General features: G+C 30.1%; 3 protein-coding genes across 5 annotated transcripts in view; all 3 read left to right on the top strand.

Moving 5' to 3' along the window:
• The first annotated feature begins 6,838 nt into the window (after positions 1 to 6,838).
• LOC123294283 (NADP-dependent malic enzyme-like) lies at positions 6,839 to 10,823 on the top strand. Its single transcript, XM_044875409.1, has 9 exons — positions 6,839 to 6,958; positions 7,109 to 7,267; positions 7,587 to 7,768; positions 7,890 to 8,199; positions 8,439 to 8,844; positions 9,287 to 9,429; positions 9,494 to 9,664; positions 10,085 to 10,208; positions 10,555 to 10,823. Exons 1-9 carry the CDS (start codon positions 6,839 to 6,841, stop codon positions 10,821 to 10,823), a joined length of 1,884 nt encoding a protein of 627 aa, XP_044731344.1.
• Positions 10,824 to 13,651: 2,828 nt separating this feature from the next.
• LOC123293890 (thiamine transporter 2-like) lies at positions 13,652 to 17,532 on the top strand. The gene is made up of 3 exons (XM_044874876.1): positions 13,652 to 14,006; positions 15,446 to 15,650; positions 16,241 to 17,532. Exons 1-3 carry the CDS (start codon positions 13,680 to 13,682, stop codon positions 17,041 to 17,043), a joined length of 1,335 nt encoding a protein of 444 aa, XP_044730811.1. The 5' UTR covers positions 13,652 to 13,679; the 3' UTR covers positions 17,044 to 17,532.
• A 1,796-nt stretch (positions 17,533 to 19,328) lies between these two features.
• Positions 19,329 to 25,876, top strand: part of LOC123293886 (dual specificity protein kinase CLK2) — a 48,632-nt gene continuing 42,084 nt past the window's right edge. For 2 of the 3 annotated variants that reach the window (XM_044874868.1, XM_044874867.1), the window contains exons 1-3: positions 19,329 to 19,415; positions 19,546 to 20,202; positions 22,856 to 22,989. In XM_044874868.1, coding sequence (XP_044730803.1) covers positions 19,344 to 19,415; positions 19,546 to 20,202; positions 22,856 to 22,989 — 863 coding nt within the window. In that variant the 5' untranslated portion in view covers positions 19,329 to 19,343. Of the gene's footprint in view, positions 19,416 to 19,545; positions 20,203 to 22,240; positions 22,433 to 22,855; positions 22,990 to 25,876 lie in introns of those variants that run through there. The other variant, XM_044874873.1, reaches the window with a different exon arrangement.

The following is a 25,876-nucleotide window of genomic DNA, read 5'->3' as shown; positions in this document are numbered from 1 at the left end:
CATCACTAGGAGGTGACTGCATGGTGACGGTGAGAGGGAATCAAGACAACAATCTAGTTCTACAGTACAGGATGATTTATGCGTTATTAATTTCATTGTCATTTTGATTGAACATATTAATTTTATTACACGATATTCAATTCTATATATGTAATATATCAGAGTATTTTAGTCCCAAGTTTGTAACGCTTAGAAATATTGATGCTACCAACAAAATTTTGATATTTAAGTAATTTTTTTTAATATTTTATTTATATATTTATGCTCCGAACCCAAAAAGTGAGTTTGAATTACTAAATAGGTAACATGGGTCCATTTGGTCTTGTAAACCGCAAGTTGAAGAACAATAGTATAAATGTAAAAATTGTTTCATATAAAAAATTAAACAACTTTTGTTTGAAACATTTTTTTGTAAATTACCTTGTTTTCCCGTGAGGGTTCAAATTAAGGCAAAATTTAGTTCCCTTTTCTCAAAAACTATAACAGAAGGTTCTAATTTCATACTAAACCCACCCGATAGATGAAATTTTGAATTCAGTAGAATTTTGAATCATTTTTGTGAATATTTAGAGAGAGGGTAGCTGCCCATACATGCCCCTCTTTAACGACGCCCATGGTGTTCACGGTCTGTACCCTTTTCTTTTTAATTTCTTGTTTATGCGTACCCATATAGAAAGGAAATTTAATATTTTGTTATGTAAATTTTTGCCTATTGTTTAACCTAAACATGATTTAATTTATTCAAATTCTTGGTATTGTATTTTACAATTATAAATATTTTGAAAATACTTAAAATTTTTCAAATATTCTTTTATTCCTTTATTTTCCAAATATTGTCGTTTGAATTGTTATACCATGTATATGAAATATACCAAGGTATACTAAGTTTAGTCGCAAGTTTGTAACGCTTAAAGATATTGATGCTATGAACAAAATTTTGGTATAGTTGTTCATGAAATCACCTAATTAGTCGATTTCCGGTTGTCTGTCTGTGGTCTGTCGTCTGTCGTCTGTCATCACGATTACTCAAAAACGAAAAGAGATATCAAGATGAAATTTTTATAGCGTGCTGAGGACGTAAAAAGTGTGGTCGAGTTCGCAAAGGAGCAACATAGGTCAATTTTGTCTTAAGTCCGTAGGACCCATCTTGTAAACCGTTACAGATAGAACAAAAGTTTAAATGTAAAAAATGTTCCTTATAATAAACAACTTTTGTTTGAAACATTTTTTCGTAAACATCACTGTTTACCCGTGAGAGCGCAAACTATGCGCAAATTGTATAGTATGTATTATATGGGCAAATTTGGTATTGTATAAAGTACGCTGCAAATACCGCATTTGGATAGCAAAGAAGAAGGTTGAATGATAGTATCTCTCTAACTAAATTTTGTATGGATTTTGACGTCAAAAAAACTTAAAAAAACAAATTATAGAAAATCATTCCTCCTCCCTCAAACTCTCAAACTCCTATTATGTATTCGTCCTTAACCTTGTAGGTACTTTATTTAAAGTGGACAAATAACAACCAAAAAAGTTAAATCAATTCTCAAAACAATTAAATCATTATTAAATAAATATGAATATTCTAATTCCGTTTTATTCTACTAATCAATAAATTTATACAAATATATTACTTTAATATTAAAATTTTATCATTAATGAAGGTCATTGTTAAGTTATATCATCACAATCGCACTATACATAATTTCAATTTTCTATTTTTTTTGTCTTGTGTGTTTATCATACATTACTTTTTTAAGAAAGTCATAAGTTGTATACAGAAAAGGGTAAATGGAAGTTAACTTGTATGTAATTGTAATAATTATATACAAATGTGACATTTCAAAGTATATGGAATGTTTTTCAATCTAAAATTTATTTTACTTCACAGATTAATTTAAAATAAAAATTATAATCTGTGTTTTAGTTTAGTATGTACAAAATTTAGCTGAAACATCCATCTTCTGCGCCTTCTATTTCAAAAACGCTTAATAACGGTATTAAAACATATTAAAAAAGGTATCAAACGAAAGGACCTCGGTAAAACTTTTTCAAATTTTGGGAAATGATAGTTTAAGTCATTCTGAATAAAAGTTCCCATGGTCGCAAGTCATGAAAATGACAGGATTTCAAGTTATCACTAAATTAAGGTAATTTAATTGTCAAAAATCATGAACGTATGTATAGAATATTGATCTTAACGCTGGAATTCATATTATTGATCCACTGAACATTTAACACTGCTTCTTCTTCGAATTTCGTAACATATTCTTCAAAAAAACAAGAATTAAAAAACAACACTCTGGCATTAAAAAACACACGTATGCATGTAGTTTTACATATCTGTATATGTATTTGCCTATACACACATAGGAATATATTATGCAAATGAGTACATTTTCCAACTTTAATTTAGCTACAACATGAAATCCTATCATTTTCATGACTTGTGACCATGGAAACTTTACTTTAGAAAAACTTAAACTATCATTTGCCAAATTTTGAAAAGGTTTGACCAAAATGCAGCATTAAAAAACACACGTATGCATGTAGTTATACATATCTGTATATGTATTTGCCTATACACACATAGGAATATACTATGCAAATAAGTACATTTTCCAACTTTAATTTAGCTATAACATGAAATCCTGTCATTTTCATGACTTGTGACCATGGGAACTTTTCTATAGGATGACTTAAACTATCATTTGCCAAAATTTGAAAAGGTTTGACTAAAATGTAGATTACATTTAATTTGTGCGAGGTCTTTTCCATTACCAAACAATAAAAGGTACTTATCAGACATCTGTGGCTCTTAAATACATAGAAATATTAAATATGATTAATTGGTTTATTATTACGTATGCACTCCACATAAATAAATAATTGATCCAAAAACCTCTCCAATAAATATATAAAATCATAAATATTTCAAATATTAAATACATTTAAATTAAAAAACATTTTATGGTTTTTATTGTACATTAATTTTTTTTTTTTTAATATCAATAAAACAATTTTATCAAAATTATAGTTTTTTTTTTCATATGAATTGTAAATTGGGTTATGCATTTCTAAATAGTGAACAGTGAATGATTCAAATCTCATAAAGTCTCAATGTGACCTTGAAGATGTTAAATACTAGCCTTCAGCAGTAATCTTGATATTAATTGTTTAATCGATCGGTACGATTATTAGTTAAGGAGCTGACATGCATTTTTATGTAAAAATTTTGACCGCCTGTTAGTTGGCGTCATAAAGTTAATCATCACAGCTGAAAAGAATGACCCAAAATTAGGGGTTTTCAAAAAAAATACCAATAAGACCGGATCAAATTTCCTTGTGTTATCAAAAAATCGAATTTTTTTAACTTAATGACGTCATCAGAATCCAAAAAATTTAATTTTGCTCTATCACATCCAAATTTTATCCAATTTTGATAAACCAAGTATGTAATCCTACTAAATTTGAGTCATACTTTTCAAATTTGTGATTAAAATTAACGTAGCTCTAATAGGTTTCCAGAAATTGGATTCCTTGTCCCGGAAATAAACTCATCAGCGATAGATAACGAAAAACTGATATCACAGCGGAAAAGAATGACCCAAAATTAGTGGGTTTCAAAAAAAATTCCAATATAATCGGATCAAATTTGCTTATGTTATAAAAAAAAAACGAATTTTTTAACTTTATGACGTCATTAAAATCCAAAAAATTTAATTTTGCTCAATCACATCCAAATGTTATGGGGCATCTGCTAATATCTGCCCTCTTTATCGACGCCCATGATTTTTCCTTAAAAATGCATGTCAACTCCTAAACTAATTAGGTGTAAAAAAAATTGAATTTTATACTAGGGCGGTGTTTAGTTTAGTATAACAAGACCTAGACATGAATTGTATTTCTTTGCCTGACTTTTTTATGTTTTAAGATGACTTTTAATTGGTGTAGTTTAGTTAAGAGTAGTTGTAAATGATTTTTAGGTCAAGTTTATATTTATTATGTAGTATTTTGATTTTATTTTTAATTATATGCATTAATTAGATAATAGTTCCTGATTCAGGTATGGTAGTAACAACACTATTGTTACATGTTAATCACGTACTAACTTATAATTAACGTTTATGTCCTGTTTAGTCATAATTATGGGACAATTAGTTATTGCAGGTGTCAGTTTATTCAGCTGGTGAATGAAATTGATTTTTAATAAACTTTAATTGTTTTAACTAATAGAATGTAACTTAAACCCAATGCTAAAATCGAATTTGGTACTACCCAAAATCCAAAAATAGGGTCGTGTAGATTGTAACATCCATAAAACGTACAATATTTTGTATATCTGTAGCTGTTGCTCAACATAATTTAAAAAATAATTCAATAATTCTGAAAGAAATTAAATTGGATCAAACAATTAATCTAATGTTAAAAAAAAAAACATGTTTAAATATTAATAATACAATCAAATTTTATCGTGGGTGTTTGTTAGGTTAGGTCCTCATTAAATCATTTACAAGGTAAATAAATCAATACATTGGGGCTCAAGTAAAAAAACACCTTCATATTTGTGAGTAAATAAAGAAAAAGTTTTAAGGGAATTGATGAGAGTTAGCATGGAAGAATTGTAAAAAACTACGCTTTTTTTTTTGCCCAAGTTCCAAAATCAATTTGATATCTCTTTTCGTTTTTAAGTTATCGGCCTTCTAATATCACATCCTTTTTATCGGGATCATTCGTTCAAAAACTGGAATAGGGATTATTTATAACAAAAGTAAAAAACATAGGAAAAGAGATTAAACTTCTTATCTCGGACGAATGATAATATATTCTCAACTGTTGGTTCCTACCGGAAATAATTAATTTAGATCGGAAGTTCATTTTTTATAAAAATAGAACTAAAGTTGTTGTTTTTTTTATCCTGAATTTTTGTTTTCAATCGTTCATTTTTTTTGCTATCAATTTAACTTGTGGTCTCTATGAATTATTATATCCTTGTTATCATTTTGATTAATATTCAAACAATGAATGTCTATTTCAAAAATAACAATAACATTATTAAAATTAATAAAACAATAATAAATATCAATATCAAAATATATATATATATGATTCACAATCTGCATCGGTCGCGGTGGTTGGCATATACATTATCAAAAAACGCCAAAATAATAACAATAAACAAAGTATTTTTATGTGAAAATATCAAATGATAATAATAATAAAAAATTATCAACAATATGTGAAGTTGATGGTGTCGACCTCTTATAATCTGGTGTCATATTATCACGCCTTAATAGGTTGATTTATTAACGTTATATTAAATTTATTATTTAATCTGAATGTATCACCAGACTATATTGATCACCAGATTTCTGATCACGTTCTTTACTCTACGAAACATGTATGGAGGATAGAGATAAGGAGAACTATCTTAAATAGGAGTTAAAGTAAAAAAGTGTCCATCTAAAAACAGCAAATAACAGTTACAAAATTGACCAGAATGGCGCTTGTGTAGCAGGAGGTGTTTGATGTGAAATTCTCTATCCTTCTCGAACAACTTGTTTAGATCTTTATCTTACTCTAATTACTTTGAGCATTTGTTTTAAAACTTACACTTTTGCTAAAACAGCGCCACCCTTATTTGCTGCTTTTCGATGGACACTTTTTATATACAGAGATAGTTCTCCTTATCTCTACCCTCCATAGAAACATGTAACCAAACTGATGGTCTAAGCAACAAGTTCAAATTGATGAAATATAAAATTAGTAACTAGTCTATATAATGATAATGAAATTTTTCGAAGAATTCTGTTAATGTGATCTTTTTTGGGCCGATTCGTGAAAAAGCCATCTTTCTAGCATGAATGAACTATAAATGGCTATTTTGGGGGATGGTTTTTTCAATAATCCGAGTTGTACCGATGTTTTCAATGATATTTGTCGGTTTGATTTTCGAATGATCTTTATTTCGAGTCGATTGGTGAAAAGACCATCTTTCTAGGACGTATTGAACAGAAAATCGTTATTTTTGAGTGATTTTTCCCATTTTTGGGGGAGGTTGCAATGAAAAAGTTAAAGTTTTTCGATTTTTGCTGTAGATTTCAAACGATATCGTGTTGAATGCAAAAAACCGTATGTTTCTATCATGCCTAGAAGTGCCTTAGAGTTAGTATACTTTAATCAATCAGTCAGTTAGCTTCACTTTTAATAAAAGGAACGGTAAGCAACGGTAAATTAAAGCATCAATTTTTTATAAAGGGCGAAAAATAGTAGCAGACAAAACTTTATGACGGTTTTTTTAACAGGTTTGGAAATTAAATTGTATTTTATAAAAATTCAAGTCAACTTTGCTTAGATTATAAAAAAATGAATACCCAATCAAACTTCAGAAAATATTACAGTACTTTTCATATAGAAGTGATAAATGACATTAAAGTGATAATTTAATTTTTATTGAAAGCGAAACGCTAGTTTCAAAATAGTAAGTCGAGTAAAATATTGGCCCCCAAAAAATATACTAAACTAGTTGAGTTTTTTGATTTGCCATTAATTATATACCGAATATTTTTGGGGTAAAACTAATCTGATATATGAGAGTATATTCGGGCACTCCAAGTTTATAACGCCTAGAAATATTGATTCTACAAACAAAATTTTGGTATAAGTATTCATAATATCACATAATTATAGTCCATTTTGAGACATGTCCGTCAACATCAAATTTTTTTTATTAAAAATGAACTTTAAATTGATAAAATTTTTTAAAATAATATGTTTCAGCAAAATTAAAATGTGGACCTTAGTTTTTAATCATGACACTATAATATTACGAAGAACAATGTTTAATATTAGCAACAAATATATGAAAGTACGCCAATATTCATACAGAGAGACTCCAATAATTTTACCATCTTCATTATCAGGACTAGATCATTTACGAGAGACACATATGAACAAGGTAATAACTCGAATAAAATCTTAAAAATAGTCACTCTTTGATAAACTGACTGTGATACCAAACGTACTGGGTACACTCAATTATTTATAACTAGCTTGATACTCCCCCTTTCGCTGAGAGTATATTCTAATTTTGCTAACTTAATTTTAGGGTCAAGCATTCAGCATGCATGAAAGACAAACTTTAAGAATTCAAGGTCTTTTAGCACCAGGATTTCGTTCATTAAGAACACAATTAATATTAACAAAGACAAATTTTAGTGGTTTTAAGACGAATTTGGAAAAATATTTATATTTAATAGGTGTTGCAGTAAGTTTTTTTTACGGCTAATATTCATGTCCGGAATATACGATGCTAGAGTCAAAACTAAAAAATGAACTCATCACAGCGAATTTCTTCTTAAATTAGAAGATACTCCACGTTGGCTCCTTTTTAAAATTACTATAGCCTTAAACAAAAATGTTTTTCTAACAGATTTAATTTTCTAATAATTTAATATTGGCTTAAAAGTTCTTTCAATCAGCAAATCGTTTTAGCTTTTTCCCGTCTAGCTATGTTAAACAAAAACCGTCGAGAATTCCGGACATAAGATAGATTAGATATGCTTTTCTTAGCATTACTTTTTTAGGATCGAAACGAAAGACTTTTTTATAATTTTGTTGCTGAAAATATTGAAGATTGTCTACCAATTGTGTACACACCAACAGTGGGGTTGGCATGTCTTCGTTATGGATTTTTAGCTGCTCGACCTCGAGGTCTTTTCATTACAATATATGATAAAGGTCATATTATTCAAATTCTCGAAAACTGGTAAGTATAATCGTGCCCAAAGTGCCAAAAATAAAAGGAAACCCGACGTCCCTTCAATCCATCGCTACTAAGCCATATGAAGTTCAAGTTATGCTGATTATAATTTATTTTCTTTTTAAAGGCCTGACGAGAATGTTCGAGTTATTGTTGTAACTGATGGAGAAAGAATTTTAGGTTTAGGCGATTTAGGGTCACATGGTATGGGCATTCCTGTTGGAAAATTATCATTATACACAGCTTTGGCTGGTGTGTGTCCACATTTATGCTTACCAATTACCTTGGATGTGGGTACTAATAATCAAGAATTATTAAACAGCCCTTTTTATATAGGGCTTCGACAAAAAAGAGTTGTTGGTCAAGCATATGACGATTTTTTGGATGAATTTATGGCAGCAGTCGTTCAAAGATTTGGTCGTGAATGTTTAATACAGGCAGGTTTTTAAAACCATTTTATTGTATTTACAAAACTGAAATAGTTTTGACCGAAGAAATTTCTCGTCTGCGCAGCGTGCTATATATCGACGAAAAGATTTCATATTTAGATTAGGGACTTCGAAAGCTCCAAATTTCGTTATTCAAGTATTTTGGAATGGAATATTTCTCTCCTCCTCCAAACTTTCTAAAATTAAATAATTTTTTTGCTAGTAATAATAAATTTTGTTATTAATAGTTCGAAGATTTTGCACAAAATAATGCACTCCGATTATTACTAAAATATAGAGATAATTATTGTATGTTTAATGATGATATACAAGGAACTGCTGCTGTGGTTGCTTCAGGATTATATTCAGCAATGCGTGTACTGAGAAAACCACTAAAAGACCAAGTAATACTTTTTCATGGAGCTGGGTCTGCAGCCTTGGGTATTGCTCACTTATTAGTGCAAGCAATGCAATCGGAAGGATTATCTCAAAGTGAAGCGGAAAAACGTATATGGATGGATGATTTATATGGTTTACTTGTAAAATCTCGAACACCAAAACCAAACCCTAGTCAAGAACCTTATGTAAAAAATGTTCCACCTACCAAAAGTTTTTTGGAAGCTGTCAAAATAATCAAACCATCAATTATAATTGGTACTTATATTTAATTTTGATAACTTTTGATAATAGTTAAGGACATAGTGTTGCTCTGAGAAAGAGAAAGCAAAAACAAGAAAAAGTATACGGTTTTCGTTGAGCAATTTGAAACTTGCTTTTAGAGGAGATTGACTCCCTTGAGCCAGCCTTACTTGGAATACCTCTTCGCCATGAAGGCCGTTGATGCCAAAGCACTCCTGCTGTTTTGACACAGCTCCAAATAGTTCAAGAGTAGTGGCCGGAGATGGGCCAAGCCTTTTTCGGCATCACAACGGTCTTTATGTTCTAAGTGTGTCCCAGCCCAGGACAGCCTCTTCAACTTAACCTCACCTATTTCCTTAATAATTAACAGAGACTGCAAAAAATCGATTATATTTGAATTCTGAGAAATTCTAGAACTTCTAGATCCGGCGGTTAACAGTTTCATTATTATCTCTAGGAGTATCAGCACATAAAGGTGGGTTTACAAAAGAAGTACTTGAAGAAATGGCTCGAATTAATGACAGACCCGTTATATTTGCCCTAAGTAATCCAACGGATAAAGCAGAATGTACGTCAGAAGAGGCAATCAAAGCTACAAAAGTATATTTTTAAGAATAACAATTTTATCATCTATATACAAATTTAATTAAGTTCTGGCTTTTAGGGAAAATGTATATTTAGTAGTGGATCACCTTTTCCTCCGGTAAAATACAATGGTAAAACTTATCATACAAGTCAAGTTAATAACTCCTATATATTCCCTGGAATTGGTTTAGGAATTCTTTGTACAGGAATGTTAAATGTACCCGATAGAATATTTTTAATTGCTTCTAAGGTTTGTAAAATTATTTATAATATTGGGAAAGTCACTGATATCAATATGGCAGACATAAATCTTAACAAAAACCAGTGATTTGTAGAGGGGGATTTACTTAAGGTCTTCTTGGACTACAGCCGAGGATCCCGGAGATACAAAAGGCCACAGCCTCTATTGTAAGACAAAAATATGAAACTCGTAGATCTGGATGATCCAGATGACGTTTTAAGTTTGAGCCTGTTATCGTAGTTCTATTCTAAGCTACCCATTTTAGCATGACAAAATGATTTTCCCAATAGCCTGTACCTACCTAGGTATTTATCTAATGGAAAACAAAATTTGTACAGAGGACATTGCAACAAAATGAAACTTTTAAAGTTTCCCTAAATGGAATAATTATCAAAGGATTTCAATAAATTTTTTGTGTATTGTTTTTAGACAGTTGCAAGTTTAGTCACGGAACAGATGTTGGAACAAGGAACTATATTACCTCCTATCTCAGAAATACGCGATTGTTCAGTAAAAATTGCCGAATGTATTATGGAGTTTGCTTATAAAAACGGTTTGTATTCGTATAAATAAGTAAAAGTAAGGGATCATTCTTAAACCACGTGACCCGATCAAAAAGGGAAAAATTCAAAATTTATGTTGAGTTACATCAGGGCAGGATGGCAATGAATTCGAGCTATGTAAATTAATTTTTTTATACTTTAATTTACAGAAGCTATCACAGTGGGGAGGAGGGAGAGACGATGTCTCATCTTCTCTGTCACTGCCCAGTTCTTGCTAGAGGATATTGACTCCCTTGAGCCAGCCTTATTAGCCAGAGCTGGTATATAAAGACCAATTTAACTAATAAATATTCAAAATGGATTATTAAAAAAAATGAATTCTTTTTTTTTTTAAAGGACTGGCAACTAGTTTACCAGAACCTAAGGATTATGCCGCTGCCATAGTCAAAGAACAATACAATTTAAAGTATCCATATTATGGAGCAGCAATCTATGACATACCATATAAAGTTGTTTCGTCAGATGTAAGTGATGAAGAAAAAGAACTGTACACAAAAAAACCTAAACCTAAGGAAGTACTCATGGAAGAAGATAAAGATCTCAAACAATCTCAATCAATTTTGGAAAGAAAACCTGTAGTTTCAAAGGGATCTACAAAAAAATAATTTTAATTTAGTGTAATTATAAAGTTATTAAATAAATTAACTATAAATAATCGCATTTCTAATATCTCGACTATAAACAAGAGACTATGATAGCTGGATGCAAAAAGAAATGAAGCAGGATACTCGCACAGGCGAAATTTTCTCAAACTTTAGTCCAGCTGGAGCATATGATTTTCGATGTATAAGATTGTCAGTTATATTTAACATCAAAAAGTGATTGCGATTATTAAGATTAATACCACTTCTGATTATTTCGACTGTTTTTAGGGGAAGGATAAAGTGGAAAATGATGAAACCTTTTATTTTACCTATGAATACAATTAGCAATAGAGACTTAAATAATGCTGATAAATTTCAAGGTTTTGCATAAAGGAAATAACGTTTTAGAGATCTATGAGATTAATTTTATCGTGGATCGTATTTAAAAATGCTGTTGACTTACAATGGCCATGATATGATATTATTTTATTGGGGTACACTAATTTAGTCTGTACATCTTGAAGGCAAACGCTTAGTTTAAACTTTTTCTAGCATACAGTTTTGTTCTTTCAATACTGTACTGTGATTTTCATGTAAACATTTAAGCAAAATTTTTCTCTCTAAATTTATCTCTTTTTTCGCTTGACTGAGGAAATAGCATGCGTGAGCAATATTTTCATCGTAATGCTGAAAAGTCCATGAATTCCTAAAAATTGAAGTCCTTTTATGGTTTCTTCTAGTTCTCACGGGTAAACAGCGATATTAACGAAAAAATGTTTCAAACAAAAGTTGTTTAGTTTTTTATAAGGAATAGTTTCTTTTTGTAATTTGTAAAAAATTGAAAGCCTACCTCAAATTTTGCATCTAATTTGCTCCCAAAATTTTTGCACACCTCCTGGGATTGGACTAACTCGGATTACACGCATTTAGGACCAAATGCGTGTAAATTAAAACGATTTCCAGCTTGCTGGAAATTAATTCCACAAAACGGTTTGTTTATGGATTCTATTTGATTAGCCTTAATAAGGAAATTTATATGAAGGTTTTGGCATTGGGCGGTACTGTAAAATGGGAGGAAGAAATCATCCTTGCTTTTTCTATTATTCATTTTATATAACAAAATTTTAGTTTTAGCAAAGGTTTCTGCTCCTGTTCTTTAATAAAATTCTAATTAATTTTCCCAATAGTGTCATAAAAAATTTGTAAAAGTGGTTTATTCCTTTATTTTTTCGATTTCAAAGATTACTATCATAAAATACTTCATTAATGTTTTGTGTACTTTATAAAATTCATTCATATAAACTCAAAAACTGATAGAATCTAATAAAAGTGGTCCTTAATATCCTTAATATGATTTAATTTAAATATTAAAGCAATTAGCAACAGATAAGATAGTTTTTATTTAAAAACGTTGGAAAATAATGTATCAATCTGCAATCAATAACGACAATTGAAATAGTAATTAAAAAAAAGGTTTACTTCAGATAATTACGATAAATAGCTAATTAAATATTTGTTTATACATTAATTTTTATATTGTCTGTTATTAAGTAATTAACATAGTTTTTTATACCTACAAATTTTTGAACTTTATGACGTCATCGGAATCGAAAAAATTTAATTTTGCTCTTTCACATTCAAATTTTATCCAATTTTGATAAACCAAGTATGTAATCCTACTAAATTTGGGTCATAATTTTCATATTTGTGATCAAAATTAACCTAGCCCCAATAGGTTTCAAGAATGTGGAGACCTGGTACCGGAATTAAGCATATAAGTGATAGCTAGCGAAAAACTGACATCGCAGCTGAAAAGAATGTCCCAAAATTAGTGGGTTTCAAAAAAAATTCCAATAAGATCGGATCGAATTTGCTTGTTTTATCAAAAAAAAATTGAATTTTTTAACTTTATGACGTCATCAGAATCCAAAAAATTTAATTTTGCTCTATCACATCCAAATTTTATCCAATTTTGACAAACAAAGTATGTAATCCTACTAAATTTGGGTCATACTTTTCATATTTGTGATCAAAATTAACCTAGCTCTAATAGGTTTCAAGAATGTGGAGACCTGGTCCCGGAATTAAACATATAAGTAATAGCTAGCGAAAAACTGACATCGCAGCTGAAAAGAATGTCCCAAAATTAGTGGGTTTCAAAAAAAAATTCCAATAAGATCGGATCAAATTTGCCTGTTTTATCAAAAAAATCGAATTTTTTAACTTTATGACGTCATCAGAATCCAAAAATTTTAATTTTGCTCTATCACATTCAAATTTTATCCAATTTTGATAAACCAAGTATGTAATCCTACTAAATTTGGATCATACTTTTCAAATTTGTGATCAAAATGAACCTAGCTCTAATAGGTTTCAAGAATGTGGAGACCTGGTCCCGGAATTAAGCACATTAGTGATAGCTAGCGAAAAACTGACATCGCAAACATGAGGTTAGCGATTTAGACTATGTATAGACATCTATGGTAGACAGGATTATTTAACGTTGGCAATAAAAATATTTAGATACAAACTAATTAAAAATAATAATTATATGTAATAAGTTTTATAAATTCGCACATATCCGAGCTCTGTTTACAATTTGACTTAAGCAGACGTGCGTCATCGATTGATTTCTTAAAACAACTAAAACACTCTTCTTTCGATTGAATTGAAACTTTTTGACAGTGAACACAAATCATAATAAATGTTTTTAAAAATGTTAAATTATATCTATTTCCGTTTTATAAAAATTTTTAAATAATATTTATAATCAGTTTTATTTAATCAGTAATAAAAACGTAATTAAAAAGGTGGTTTCATTTTAAATATATTTTCATTACATAATTAATAACACTAGTAAATTAGTGAATAAAAAAAATGGTTAAAATCAAGTTTATGACAACATGGTTTAAAATTGCATTGTTATTGGGTGTTTTTGGTTTTTTAAAAGAATTTCGACCATCAGAACCATATATTTATGAATATTTGACAAGTACACAATGGCACAATTTAACCGAAGAGGCTGTGATGCAAGATATCTATCCGGTTGCTACATACAGTTATATTGCTCTATTAATATTTGTGTTTTTAATAACCGATTTTTTACGTTATAAGCCGTTAATTGTATCGTTAAGTGTTTCGGGTATTGTTATTTGGTCGTTGTTATTATGGGCACGTGGTGTAATTTTTATACAAATTGTCGAAGTAAGTTAGTTCACTATTTAAATATAGCGCTTTTTTATTAGCACTTCACAGTTGAAGAAACCCGGCAAAACATTTTAAAAAAATAACCTTAAAATATGTTAAATGTCAAATAAATACAAATACCATGGAGGTTATAGACAAGGAGAACGATCCCTGAAAATTTGTAGAATTTATAGTTCATTTTTCAGCCACCAGCCGCGCTGTCGTCGGTAAGTAGTATCTGCGAAGTTAGCTGTTTATGAGTACAAGTAGATGAAGTTAGTGCCATTCAAATTTATAAAGTAGTATAGATATAAATTTATAAAGTAGAATAGATAATTTATAATTTATTCATTAGTAAATAATAATAATAATTAATAATAATTTCATTATTTGCTTTTTTTTTCCTTTGAATGATATTATATGAACGTATATTAAACGTTGATAGATCATTTGAAATTAGCGCACAACAGCCCGCTTTTAATGAGACAACTTAGCGATCCCAGCGCCTCACTTATTTTGTCCATATTTTGAGGACAATATTTTCTATAGCGATCGTTCTCCTTTTTTATAGCCTCCATGACAAATACCATGCAACTGTTTTTTTTTTTAGATAAAAAAATTAATATTTGTGTTAAAATACGCGTGCGCTTAACTTGATTATCATTTGCTTCCTAAACGCATGATCATACAACCATGCGATTTTTTTTTAGCGAATTTCCTAGTCATGGCTCATGGAGCTATTGCTTTTTTATAATTCCCGTGTATGTGATAGAATTTGCATTCACCTATTAATTATCGAAATTGCGTACAGCGTGACCTTGCGAATATTTTGTTGACTATAAGTAACCAATCTTGAAGCAATCCAGAAAAATTTATTATTTACTTTTCAGCATTTAGGGATAACAATGAGCCTTTTCTAATTTTCCCGAAAATAGTGTCCCATTGTTGAACGAAAGGGCTAAAAACTTCAACTCATTCACTCGTTAAGAATTTGGTGTGAACGCCAAACAATCTCTATAAAAAAACACAGAACTTTTACGCTTCTGGGCAAAAACAAAAATGATCTTAATTACTCAAAAATTAAGGTTTTTCAATTTTCACCTTCGTTCAAGAGGTAAAAATGAGAGTTGGGATATTTCTTAACATATTAAAAAGAGTTATTAATGATCGAATGAACTATATTCAAAAAACTCGTAGTTTTCGAGAAAATTTTAGAACTATTGCGATCTAGAGGTGATAACAACTACTTAATAAGTTAGCACTACTTTCTTCCTAGCACGAAGTCTATAAAAATGAAAACTTATATTTGTTATAAGAAAAAAAATTCCATAATAGATTGTTTATAATAATTAAATTAATATATACTATGTTAATTAGCAAATTAATTATAATTAATGATTTCCATATCAATAATTTATGGATAATAATAAAATAATATATTTTTATTTTGTCTACAGGTTATTTATGGATTTTTTATGGCAGCTGAAGTTGCATATTATACATATATTTATGCAAAAGTACCAAAAGAACATTATCAATTTGTTACATCATGTACGAGAATCGCTATTTTATCTGGTCGATTTACATCCGCTGTGGTTGCACAATGTTTTATTTATTTTCATATTTTAAACATCATGCAATTAAATTATTTAAGTTTTTCAGGTTAGAGAAAATATTCTTTTACTATTACCTAAGTTTTTACTTAAGTCCAAAGTTATTAAAGTGATGTTGAGTGCCTCCTTGTCTTGTGACACTACAAGACAGACATGGTCTGAGTACAATCGCAGGCGTTCCGAAAATCTTGTCTCGCTTTAAAGGGCCTCTATAAGCAAAATTTTTGCGGCTATTACAAGATACTGGGCCTGACAGTGTATCACGACTATTGCAGGAACTGTCACAGTGGGAAGGGGGAAGAAAAGATGTTTCATATTCTCTGTCACTGTCTATACTCTTGCCATGAGGAGATGGACTCGCTTGAGTCAGTCTTTCTTTGACGACCTCTCCGATCTTAACTTCGTTGACATCAAAACACTTCTGTTGTTCCTAAACAACACCCAATTGGTTCATGGAGTAGTGGCCGGACAACGGACTGTGGTCTAAGTGTGTCCCATCCCATGGCAGCCACTATAATCCAACCTGTCTAAGGGCGCATACAGTTAACTTTTTGTAATGTTTAGTGCTCTTGTGGTATATTTGTTAAGTCCACTTATTTTGAAAATGTTTAAAAATCATAAGTCATGTATATTTTACAGCAATGATATGCGCCACATTTTGGTCTTGGGTTTTATTACCATCAGTATCCAAAAGTTTATACTTCAACTCACCTGAAACAAGTAACTTAAGTATCAAAAAGAAAAGTAAGCTTGCATTCTCACTACTTTGGGATCATACAAAAACAGCGTATACCAACTTAAAAATCATAAAATGGTCTTTATGGTGGGCAATGGCAACATGCGGTTTTCTACAAGTGGAAAGTTACATACAACCGTTATGGTTAACATTATCTCCCGAAACGGAAGAGGGTACAGAAAATATTGAGAAAAACATGTACAACGCAGGTGTTACAGCTATTCTAACCATAATTGGTGCACTTGGATCTGTGGTAGCTGGAATGGTTAAAATCGATTGGGATAAATATGGTGAAATTATATTGGCCGTATGTTCGACAATTGGCGGCTGTGGATTAATTACATCAGCATTAACTGACAGTATTTGGGTTTCGTATTTAGGGTATATCATATTTGGGGCCTTGTATCATGTTATGATCACAGTCGCCAATTTTATTGTCGCATCGGATATACCTGAAGATAGTTATGCCTTAATATTTGGTATAAATACATTTTTTGCATTAATATTTCAAGTATTTTTAATACAGATTGTTGTCTCCGATAATGGTCTGGCTTTTGGACCACATAATCAATTTTTGACGTATGGTGGATACCATATCGCAATTGCATGTATTTTTGTAGTATTTTATATTTTCGAACATGTATTATTTAAGAAACGATCCTCAAAACAAACAGAAAGTATTACACTTAACACAATTGCTTCCTGATGTCATATTTTTGATGTGACATTTTAAAGACATAACGTTTTAAATCATAAAATCTTACCTCATCGCTGGATTTACCGATGTGGAGACCTGTGTACAAAAATTTTGTGGAGGTCTACAAATGCACAGAAAACTTTCAACAGCTTCATCTACACGTAGATTTTCACAAAATGGATATCCAATGTCTTTAATTTTAATAACAGAACAAAAGTTGACCATCATTGAAATTTCCAATAAAAAACTTTATTTCCCATAGGGTCCAGTGTCTAAATCCGGCGCTGTCTTACCTAGATTTTCATATAGTGTGGCAAAATCACTTAAAAAATGTACTTTAATTGTTGAAACTAGTTTAATTGTTTGTAAATACTCAATATAATTTGAAAATAGCAGCTCAATTTGTAAATTTAAGATTTTAAGATAAAACAAATGTTCCTGAATACATCTCTGATTTTATAGGTATGTAATAAAAAATAAAGATATTTTTTTAGTAAATTTTTATTTGATAGTACCGTTAAATTATTTCCAGTTTTATAATGATTTTGTACGAAAATTTTCAGGTTTAGTAAAACCTATCATAGACCTTATATTCAAAGTTAATTCTTGATCCGAAAAGGATCCTTTTACAAATAGTTAAAATACGTGATGGATTTGAGTATGCGGTCCAGTTTTTCATGTCTATGGCTACTTCATTTTTTGTTGTTGTTGTAATGTTAAATACTTTTTCTTGTATTAGTCATTTTTCCCACCATTTAATCTTAACAAAAAATCTAGTTTTGTTTTTACAATACATTTTTTTATTTATTAAAAACAATAACAAGATACTAGAGATAAATCAAAAAAATTTTAAGCACGATCATTGAACTTGATCAATAGTGAAGGTTTTAGGGATCCTAAGCATAAAAACAAACACCGTTATAAATCCCCTTGTTTATCAATTAAATTGTTATTGATAAATGGTAAGTAACCTGGTAGTCTAAATTGAAACTACTGGAAACGGGTCCACTTCCAGTTTTCGTTAGTACGAATTACTATCCCCAATAGGTGGGGTTTCTCGAATTTGAATTTGAATATCTTTATTGCCAATTGTTAAATATATCCCGAAACAGTTTTCCATAAAATGGAGGCACTTCCCCCGCCTATTTTTGTAAGTATTTTGTGCATTTACATTCAGTACGTGATGCTGAACCTATTTCAATAAAAAAATAACTCCGATAATTTAGTGCATTATGGACAAGAGTAACGAGCTTCTATATAACCTGTATTATTTAAGTGACAATTGGATCCTTTATGAAATGGTTGATCTAACTATGCAGACTAAACTGTTTTTCTTTTCAATATTAATAATTCACAATGATTTAATAATTTTGATTTACCTTGTTGTGAGAACAAGTAGGTCACATATTGCAAAATAAAAAATGCATTATTCTAGTTAACACATTCACTTTTTAAATTAAAACTATTTCGGTCAAATCATTTTAAAATGCAAACAAGAATTAAGATTTATCTATTCAGTATTCAATAATCTATAGCGAGCACATTTCCAGTAAAAATGTAATCTGAACTTTTGTTCTTTTAATGGCGAAAAATGTTTAAAACAAAAGTTATTTTTTTTATAAGGAAATTCGAGAAAAACTCAATTTTCTTCGCCTATACGAAATTTGAGGGAAAGCGAAGGTTATCCTAGAGGAAAATTTGGTACTACAGTTTTCATAAGGATTTATATGACTTTACAACTTAAAAAGGCAGATTAAAATATTCGATCGGCATGCTTACTATTTTTAAAACTAGTTAGGCATTAGTGATTACATAAAAACAATCTTCATTGCCTACGTTTGCAAATAAATCGTCATTTTTAATAATTGTTTAATATTCGTTAAAAAAAAAACTAATTATCCAAAATTGTAAATGTATCCCAATTATGAGTTCACAGTTTTTGGTAATTTTGTTTAAAATAACACCAATTGATATATTGTTTAATTATCCAACTTAGGTAGTAAAAATTTTGGAAAAAAATCAGTCTTTTATTTTGACATTATTGACATATGATGTTTTAAAGATTTTTTCCATTTTATCAAGTTGTAAATTTTTTGTCTTACAATAAATATTCATTTAAAAATAAAAACTGTGAAAGAATTTTAAAACATATAGTTGGAAAATGTCAAATTGTTTGACGATAATATGAAATATTTGAATTTCGTATATTTTTCCTTCGAATATTGAAACTATAGCGTACATAAAAATCAAGCCGTAATAAATTATGTTTTGATCAAAAAATTTTGTTTTCTTTTTCATCGAAGTAAATAATGGCACGAAAATGTCGATGCCCGGAACATCGCAGAGAAGACCATCGGAAGAGAAAAAATAAAATAAAGAAGGTATTCAACATTTTTAAATTAACTCTTATTTACATTTAACAATAATTTTTCTTCCCTTTAATTAACGGAATTACGAGGGAAATGTGCGATTCACTTTTTCATATGTGAATTGAATAAAATTTATTTCTAGAGACATGGTGACCATCCGATAAATCCTGATTTATTCCAAAAATTTATTTCTAAAGAAGACGGCCGATATAAAAATGGATTGATAGGCGAGAATATAAAAAAAATTACTCGTGTTATTAACCAAAAAGGATATAGAACGACTACTGTAAAAAACAAAATTAACGCGGTAAAAAAATTGAAAAAAAGTAATGCCCGGGACAAATTGAAGCGGATAAGAAGTCGATCACAATCATTTGATAATTCCATAAGTTCCATATCAAGCGCTGAATGCGATTGTAAACGTTGTAGAGGTTTAAATCGAAATAAAAAGAAAAACCCAAAAAATGAATCTTCATTTACAATAAGGGAAGATGATCTTCCTGGGATGAATCAAACGGATATGAATTGGACCCGTAATGATCGGACAACAGATGCTATTGGAATTGGATCAGTTGATAAATTCGCTTCAAGAGGGATCGATAAACAAGCAAAAAGTATACAATGTGAAATTAAAAAGAATTTATCATTGATTAAAAAAAGTACGCGATTATCAAGCGCAAAAAGTTGTCAAAATAGTGAACAACCTGAAAATGAACAACATAAATCTAATGAACCACCTATTATGCATTCAAAATCATGTCAGTGTGGATCCGGGAGAGGAATCCAAGAGAGTGATTTAGTAAGTAATTCACTAATTATTGCTTTTATACGTATAGTATACATTTACGTAATACATATTGCCTACATCGTTGGAGAATTGACAGGCACAGTTAATTAGGTTCCATTTATATCTTGCCTGAACAAACGCGAAATTCGAAACAGACAAGTGACTACCATTTTCGTTCTCTCGAGTAGCAGTGGCGTCAGCCAACGCAAGATCCTGGGTCATGCGAGACCTTTTTAGGCGTAAAAGTTAACCTTGCGAGCATTTTGTTTTGCAAATGTGTCGATGACAGTGTCGAAATCAGAAGTACGCGAAATATCCTGCGCCATAGTTGATCTCAAATAGTTTTTGATGAATTTTAATTGTGAGAACGATCTCAGCTTTCGTCGTCACGTTATTTTGAATCTCCGGCTCTTGTGTGTGAAGAGATCTTTCTTACCGCGAGATCCTGGACGATGGTCCAGGCCTGCAGATGGCACACATTTTCATTTTCTGATTTTTTCTATAAGAATTCACCGTCAATTATGAAAAAATTTCAGTAAATTAGACATTTTAAACTTTTTAGAAATCTATTATCCTTGTTTTTAAACTATACCTAAGAATTTCCTCATTTTCCTTTATCTTATTGGGTCCGAAGGTAGGAAATTCAGGTGTTCATATGTTACTCATTTTTAAATAATCAGACTCAAATAATTTTTATTGAAAAATTCAATTTTAAGATTATTCATTTTCTAGTTTAAACTTTTTCATCTATAAAAGGAAATATTTTCTCATTAAAATTTAAAAGAAAGTATATAATTGAGGTGATCAATTGATATTACTAACCTGTTTTAAATTTTCGTGCAACATACGACATACGAGAAAAATGTTTATTATGAACAAAAAAAATTAATATTGGCAACAGTGTCAATGAACGGTGTATACCATAGATAAAACTATGCTGTATTTTTTTACTGCCCAAACGCTGTCACCTTCCTTGAATTATTTATAAAAATATTGTTGTTTGTTTATTTCTAAGTACATATTTAGCTATGAGAGACAGAGTCGGATTAAGCAATAGGCATTAGGAAGAGTAGGCAACTGCCAAGGAGAAATTTGTTTTATGACCCCAAAAGTTGAAGGGGGTGCCAAGTTGATTTGTGAAGACAAAAAAATCAGGGAGGAAAAACAAATTTGTATGAGAAAGGACCCACAAGGGGCCTTAAACACTCTATAATCTTTACTAAGACTAAAAAAAATATGCATTCTGACGAGAATTTACCTAAGGGCCTCAACATTGTTAATCCTACCTTGATCGAAGGAACTTATCCACTAAGTTTAAACTCCATAATATAGATTTAAAAAAGTTGTAGTTTGCCTCTTGCTTCTTGACTAAAGCGGCAGAGATTTAAGAAAGGGCACCTTGATTTAGAAATAAGGGGACCTTCATATACTAATTTTAGAATTATGAATATCTCGAACCGAAAGTGACTAAGGTAGAGGTTAAAAATGGACGAGCAATAAAATTATTTGACTTGAAATTGCTATAAAATCCAATAAATTCATAGACTAGTTATTTTTAAACTTCAAGCAAACTAAATATGCCAATTATGTTAGAAGGGAATTTACTACAGAATGTAAGTTTTAATTTACTATAGAAGTAAATTGATATAAAGAAGTTATTCAACCAATGGCGACAAGCCTTTTTTCTTTATTTGTGTTTATATTTTATGAATAGGTCTTTATTGAAATACTTTATATAGAAAGTTTATTTAAAAAACCTAAAACTAAATAACTTAATGGATGCTGCATTAAGTCCTAAAGTGCTAACTTCATAGAGATTTTGTTTTGTCTGTACTTTTAAACAGTTATGGCGTACGTAGGTAAACATTGCAATGATGTTTGGATTCAATAGAAAGAGATAAATAAACAATTGTGTTCTAAAATAATTTATGATAGTTAAATAAAATACTTAATTTTATAATAAAACTGATTAACAATTTTAATCCTACATGCAATTTATTTAATATAAATTATAAAAAAATCGTGAGTTTTGTAAAAATGTTGATAAAATAAAAATGAAATTTATGTGACGCCGGCTGTTGACTCGAAAACTAGCCATCTTTTTTACGACACACTTGGATCAATGTTTAGTTCACTGTTACGCAGTCAACTAATTCAAGGTTCTGCATCAAAAACTTGGAATTGTGTTTTACGTTTAGCTAATTACTTTTGGTTTAATTTAAATCCAACAAATATAAACATTGTAAGTACCCTTAAAATTGATTTTTATTTAAAAAATTATTGACAAAGATCATCCATATTCATTTAAATTAAATGGGTATTTGTAACCATGTTCAAGTCATTTAAAATGGCGGACATATTGGTGTTACAGATTTCTTGTTTTAATAAAATTTTGTATATTTTTTGATAAGTGTGCCCGTTGTGATTAAGTTTTTGATAAAAAACAGTGAAAATATATAATTTTATTCAATAAATTTTCTATGGTAACTAATTTTCTTGTATAAATTCAAAATGTCAAATGTATTTTCAATAAAAATGTTTCTAGATTCTTCCTGGATATATTCATCATAATATTTTTTTTTTTTTTTTCGATAAATGTATAATATTTCAATTCCCTGATGTTTTGTTTGTAATCTAAATATGTTTTTTCGTTGCGTTTTTGTAGATGCCACGATCTCGAAGACGTCATCGTACGCGTAGTCGGTCACGAACTCGATCGCGATCAAATTTAAAAAGACGTCGTATGAATTCTTTGGAAAGTGTTGGAGAAGATAATTATAATAGTAATAAAGTAAACAGGTAAATATTTTTTTGAATTTTTGTTGATTTTTTACTATTTAGGTTTTCGTGAACATGTTTTATGAAAATGACGCGTTTTTTAAAAACGCGTATGATTGTTTTTGGGTTATGTTTATTCCTTGCCAATATAATAATAATAATAATGGGTTTTAACCTCCGTTTCTCTGACATATACACCTATAACAGAGGCCACCCATATCATTATTTGTTAATCTTTATTTATTTAACTTACAATTACATATTGATGTGGGTGGAGTTGGTAACTTCGTTTTTATCCAAGCGACGACAATGTGATCAATTCTGTACTCCCATTAATTATAAATTGTTCACACTGCCGCTGCCTGGATTCGAACCCGCAACCTAAGTTTAAATAGACGAACAGTCAAAGTCTAACGCCTTTGACCGCTCGGCTATTTAGGCTCTACCCAATCTAATACTGTAACTTTGTGGTTTGAAAGTACGGGGAGCCGAAAGTACAGAGTAATCTGCATTAAATCCGGTAGTTCCGATTTTTTTACAGGCTTGTTTATGATGTTGGGGTCTAATAACTAATCCAAGTTTGTGACCCGAGCACTGAACGGAATTTTGTTAAAAATCCGTGAACATTTTGGATTTTGCCGATTATTACCTTAATAAAGGACTAGTTTTTTGGTAAATCCTTTTCAGGAAGTTTTTAACGTAGACTAAATATGCTACAATATGAGATGAGAATGGACTCTGTAGACTCAATACTTTCCGAGATAAATCCCTTCAAAATTAATCGACGTAACTTTATACATCAGAGCTAATGTCAAATTCGGTAGTTCTGATTTTTAGCAGACTTGTTTAAGATATTGTCCCAATGAATAATCCAAGTTTGTGACCTCGAGGGACCAACGCAACTGTGTCAAATATCAAAAAAACCTGTGAAAATTTCATCTTTTTTTCAGATTTTTTCGATTATAACCATCAAGGAGTTGTTTTTGAAGTACCTTTTGAGACGATTCTACTCTCATATTGTTGCAAATTTAGTCTACTTTACCCCTTATAATCGAAAAATCTGCAAAAAAGTTGAAATGTTCACGTATTTTTCGATTTTTGACGTGATTGCGTTCGGTGCTTGAGGTAAACTTGGATTATTCATTGAAATAACATCATAAACAACCCTGCAAAGAATCAGAACTACCGAATTTGATACAGAGGTGTAATGTATCAAGTTAATGTAATAATCATTATGATAAAAGAATTGCGGAAGTGATAATTTTTACTTCCGGTATTAAATGCATATCAAATAAATATGTTGCACATATGATGGCTTAATTGTATATAAATATTTGTTTTTCTAAGCACTACTGTTTCTGAGATAAACTAAATAAAAAGCTTTAATTATATTTGATACTTTGTTGAAAAATTACCCCATTATTTTCTTTTGCTTTGGTGAGAATTAAAAATCGAAATATTAGCCCCAAAGTCCGTCAGGGTATGATGCCATTGATTCATAAACATCTTTTTTTATTGTGTTTCGCCTTATAACTGTACAAAAACGGCGCATTTTCTCGAAGGGAGTCCAATTAGACGGATATGCGGTTGATTAATTATACTATCCGACACTTTATAAAACGATACTAGAATCGTCTCTGTAGACCCAATAGTTTCAGAGATAAAGTTGTTCAAAATTTATCATTTTTTCTAACTTTGCAATATTTTGTAATATTTTAGACGTCACTGGAACTACTACACTCTGTCGGAGATATGTAGAACTACTCTAGCGGGATGTAGTTCCACATACCTCCGACAGAGTGTGCTAGTGTTAATTATTGTCAAAATTCATTCAAAACGACATTATATTACATAAAATTGCGAAGGTCGAAAAAAATTATAAAAAAAAAATTTTGAAAGGCTTTATCACGGAAACTATTAGGTCTATAGAGATCACACTAGTCTCATATTGTAGCATTAGTCTACTTTAAAACATCTTGAAAAGCTACTTAAAAAGCTAGTGTTTTAGGGTAATTATTCGTTTGAAGCATTTCTTCGATTGAACTTATTTTACGAATTTCACGCATATGTCAACTTAAAAAAGTCATCCTGTATATGGGGCCACATTGTTTATTTAAGGATGCTCCCTGTCACAAATCGATACATGATATCTTTTTTCGTAAACAATAATTCAGATAACAAAAACGTTAATGCACTTAGATAAATACAATCTCTCCTACAAATATACTAAAAATAATTATCCAGAAATGACTTGGGAGTTCAGTATTCATTTTAATTATAGCTTTGATAACTTAATTTTTTCTTGTCTTATTAACTATTAAATAACAAGTGCATATGTTTTATTGGGGAACCAAATATCTCCTAGTGAGTTTTTTGTTTTGTTTTAAAAAGAACAAGTCAAGTCAAAATACATTTCTATTTTTAGCAATATTTGTTTTTATAACCTTGCAATGTTGATTGATGGTTAACTTCTTTATCTAATAATATTGAGGTCACTTTTATTCATTTTTCAGTTAATTGCAATTAACTTTTTTTTAATATTTAGAAAAATTTGTTAATAGAATGATTTATTTTTGATTTTTTTAAAAATAAATCCTTGTCATAGGCGTCGATACAATAGAATTATTGAGGAGGCACTAAAGCCCAGCGACAATTTTTGTACTATTTTCTTCAATGAGAGTTAAATATAAAATTTTCAGCCAAATACTATCAAAAATTCGTAGCAACACCTATGAATTCTATTATAGTTACTATACAGAGTGTTCAAGGAGTAACGGACGCCTCTTGTTGCATCAGATAGGAAATACAATTCTAAGACAAAATCGTCCTGTTCCATATTTTGATTCTATGTACGGATAATTAGCTGTTTATTAAAATAGGCAGTCAATCAGAAGCGCGCTACATCGGC

This window comes from Chrysoperla carnea, chromosome 2 (genome assembly GCF_905475395.1).
Source record: "Chrysoperla carnea chromosome 2, inChrCarn1.1, whole genome shotgun sequence".
Taxonomy (NCBI): domain Eukaryota; kingdom Metazoa; phylum Arthropoda; class Insecta; order Neuroptera; family Chrysopidae; genus Chrysoperla; species Chrysoperla carnea.
This window is presented reverse-complemented; position numbering and strand designations above follow the sequence as displayed.

Coding starts and splice junctions, on each gene's coding strand:
- LOC123294283 (XM_044875409.1), top strand. CDS start 6,839: ATGTTTAATATTAGCAACAAATATATGAAAGTACGCCAATATTCATAC. Junction 8,200..8,438: donor GTCGTGAATGTTTAATACAG/GCAGGTTTTTAA, acceptor TGTTATTAATAG/TTCGAAGATTTTGCACAAAA. Junction 9,430..9,493: donor AGGCAATCAAAGCTACAAAA/GTATATTTTTAA, acceptor TCTGGCTTTTAG/GGAAAATGTATATTTAGTAG.
- LOC123293890 (XM_044874876.1), top strand. CDS start 13,680: ATGGTTAAAATCAAGTTTATGACAACATGGTTTAAAATTGCATTGTTA. Junction 14,007..15,445: donor TTTTTATACAAATTGTCGAA/GTAAGTTAGTTC, acceptor TTTTGTCTACAG/GTTATTTATGGATTTTTTAT. Junction 15,651..16,240: donor AAATTATTTAAGTTTTTCAG/GTTAGAGAAAAT, acceptor TATATTTTACAG/CAATGATATGCGCCACATTT.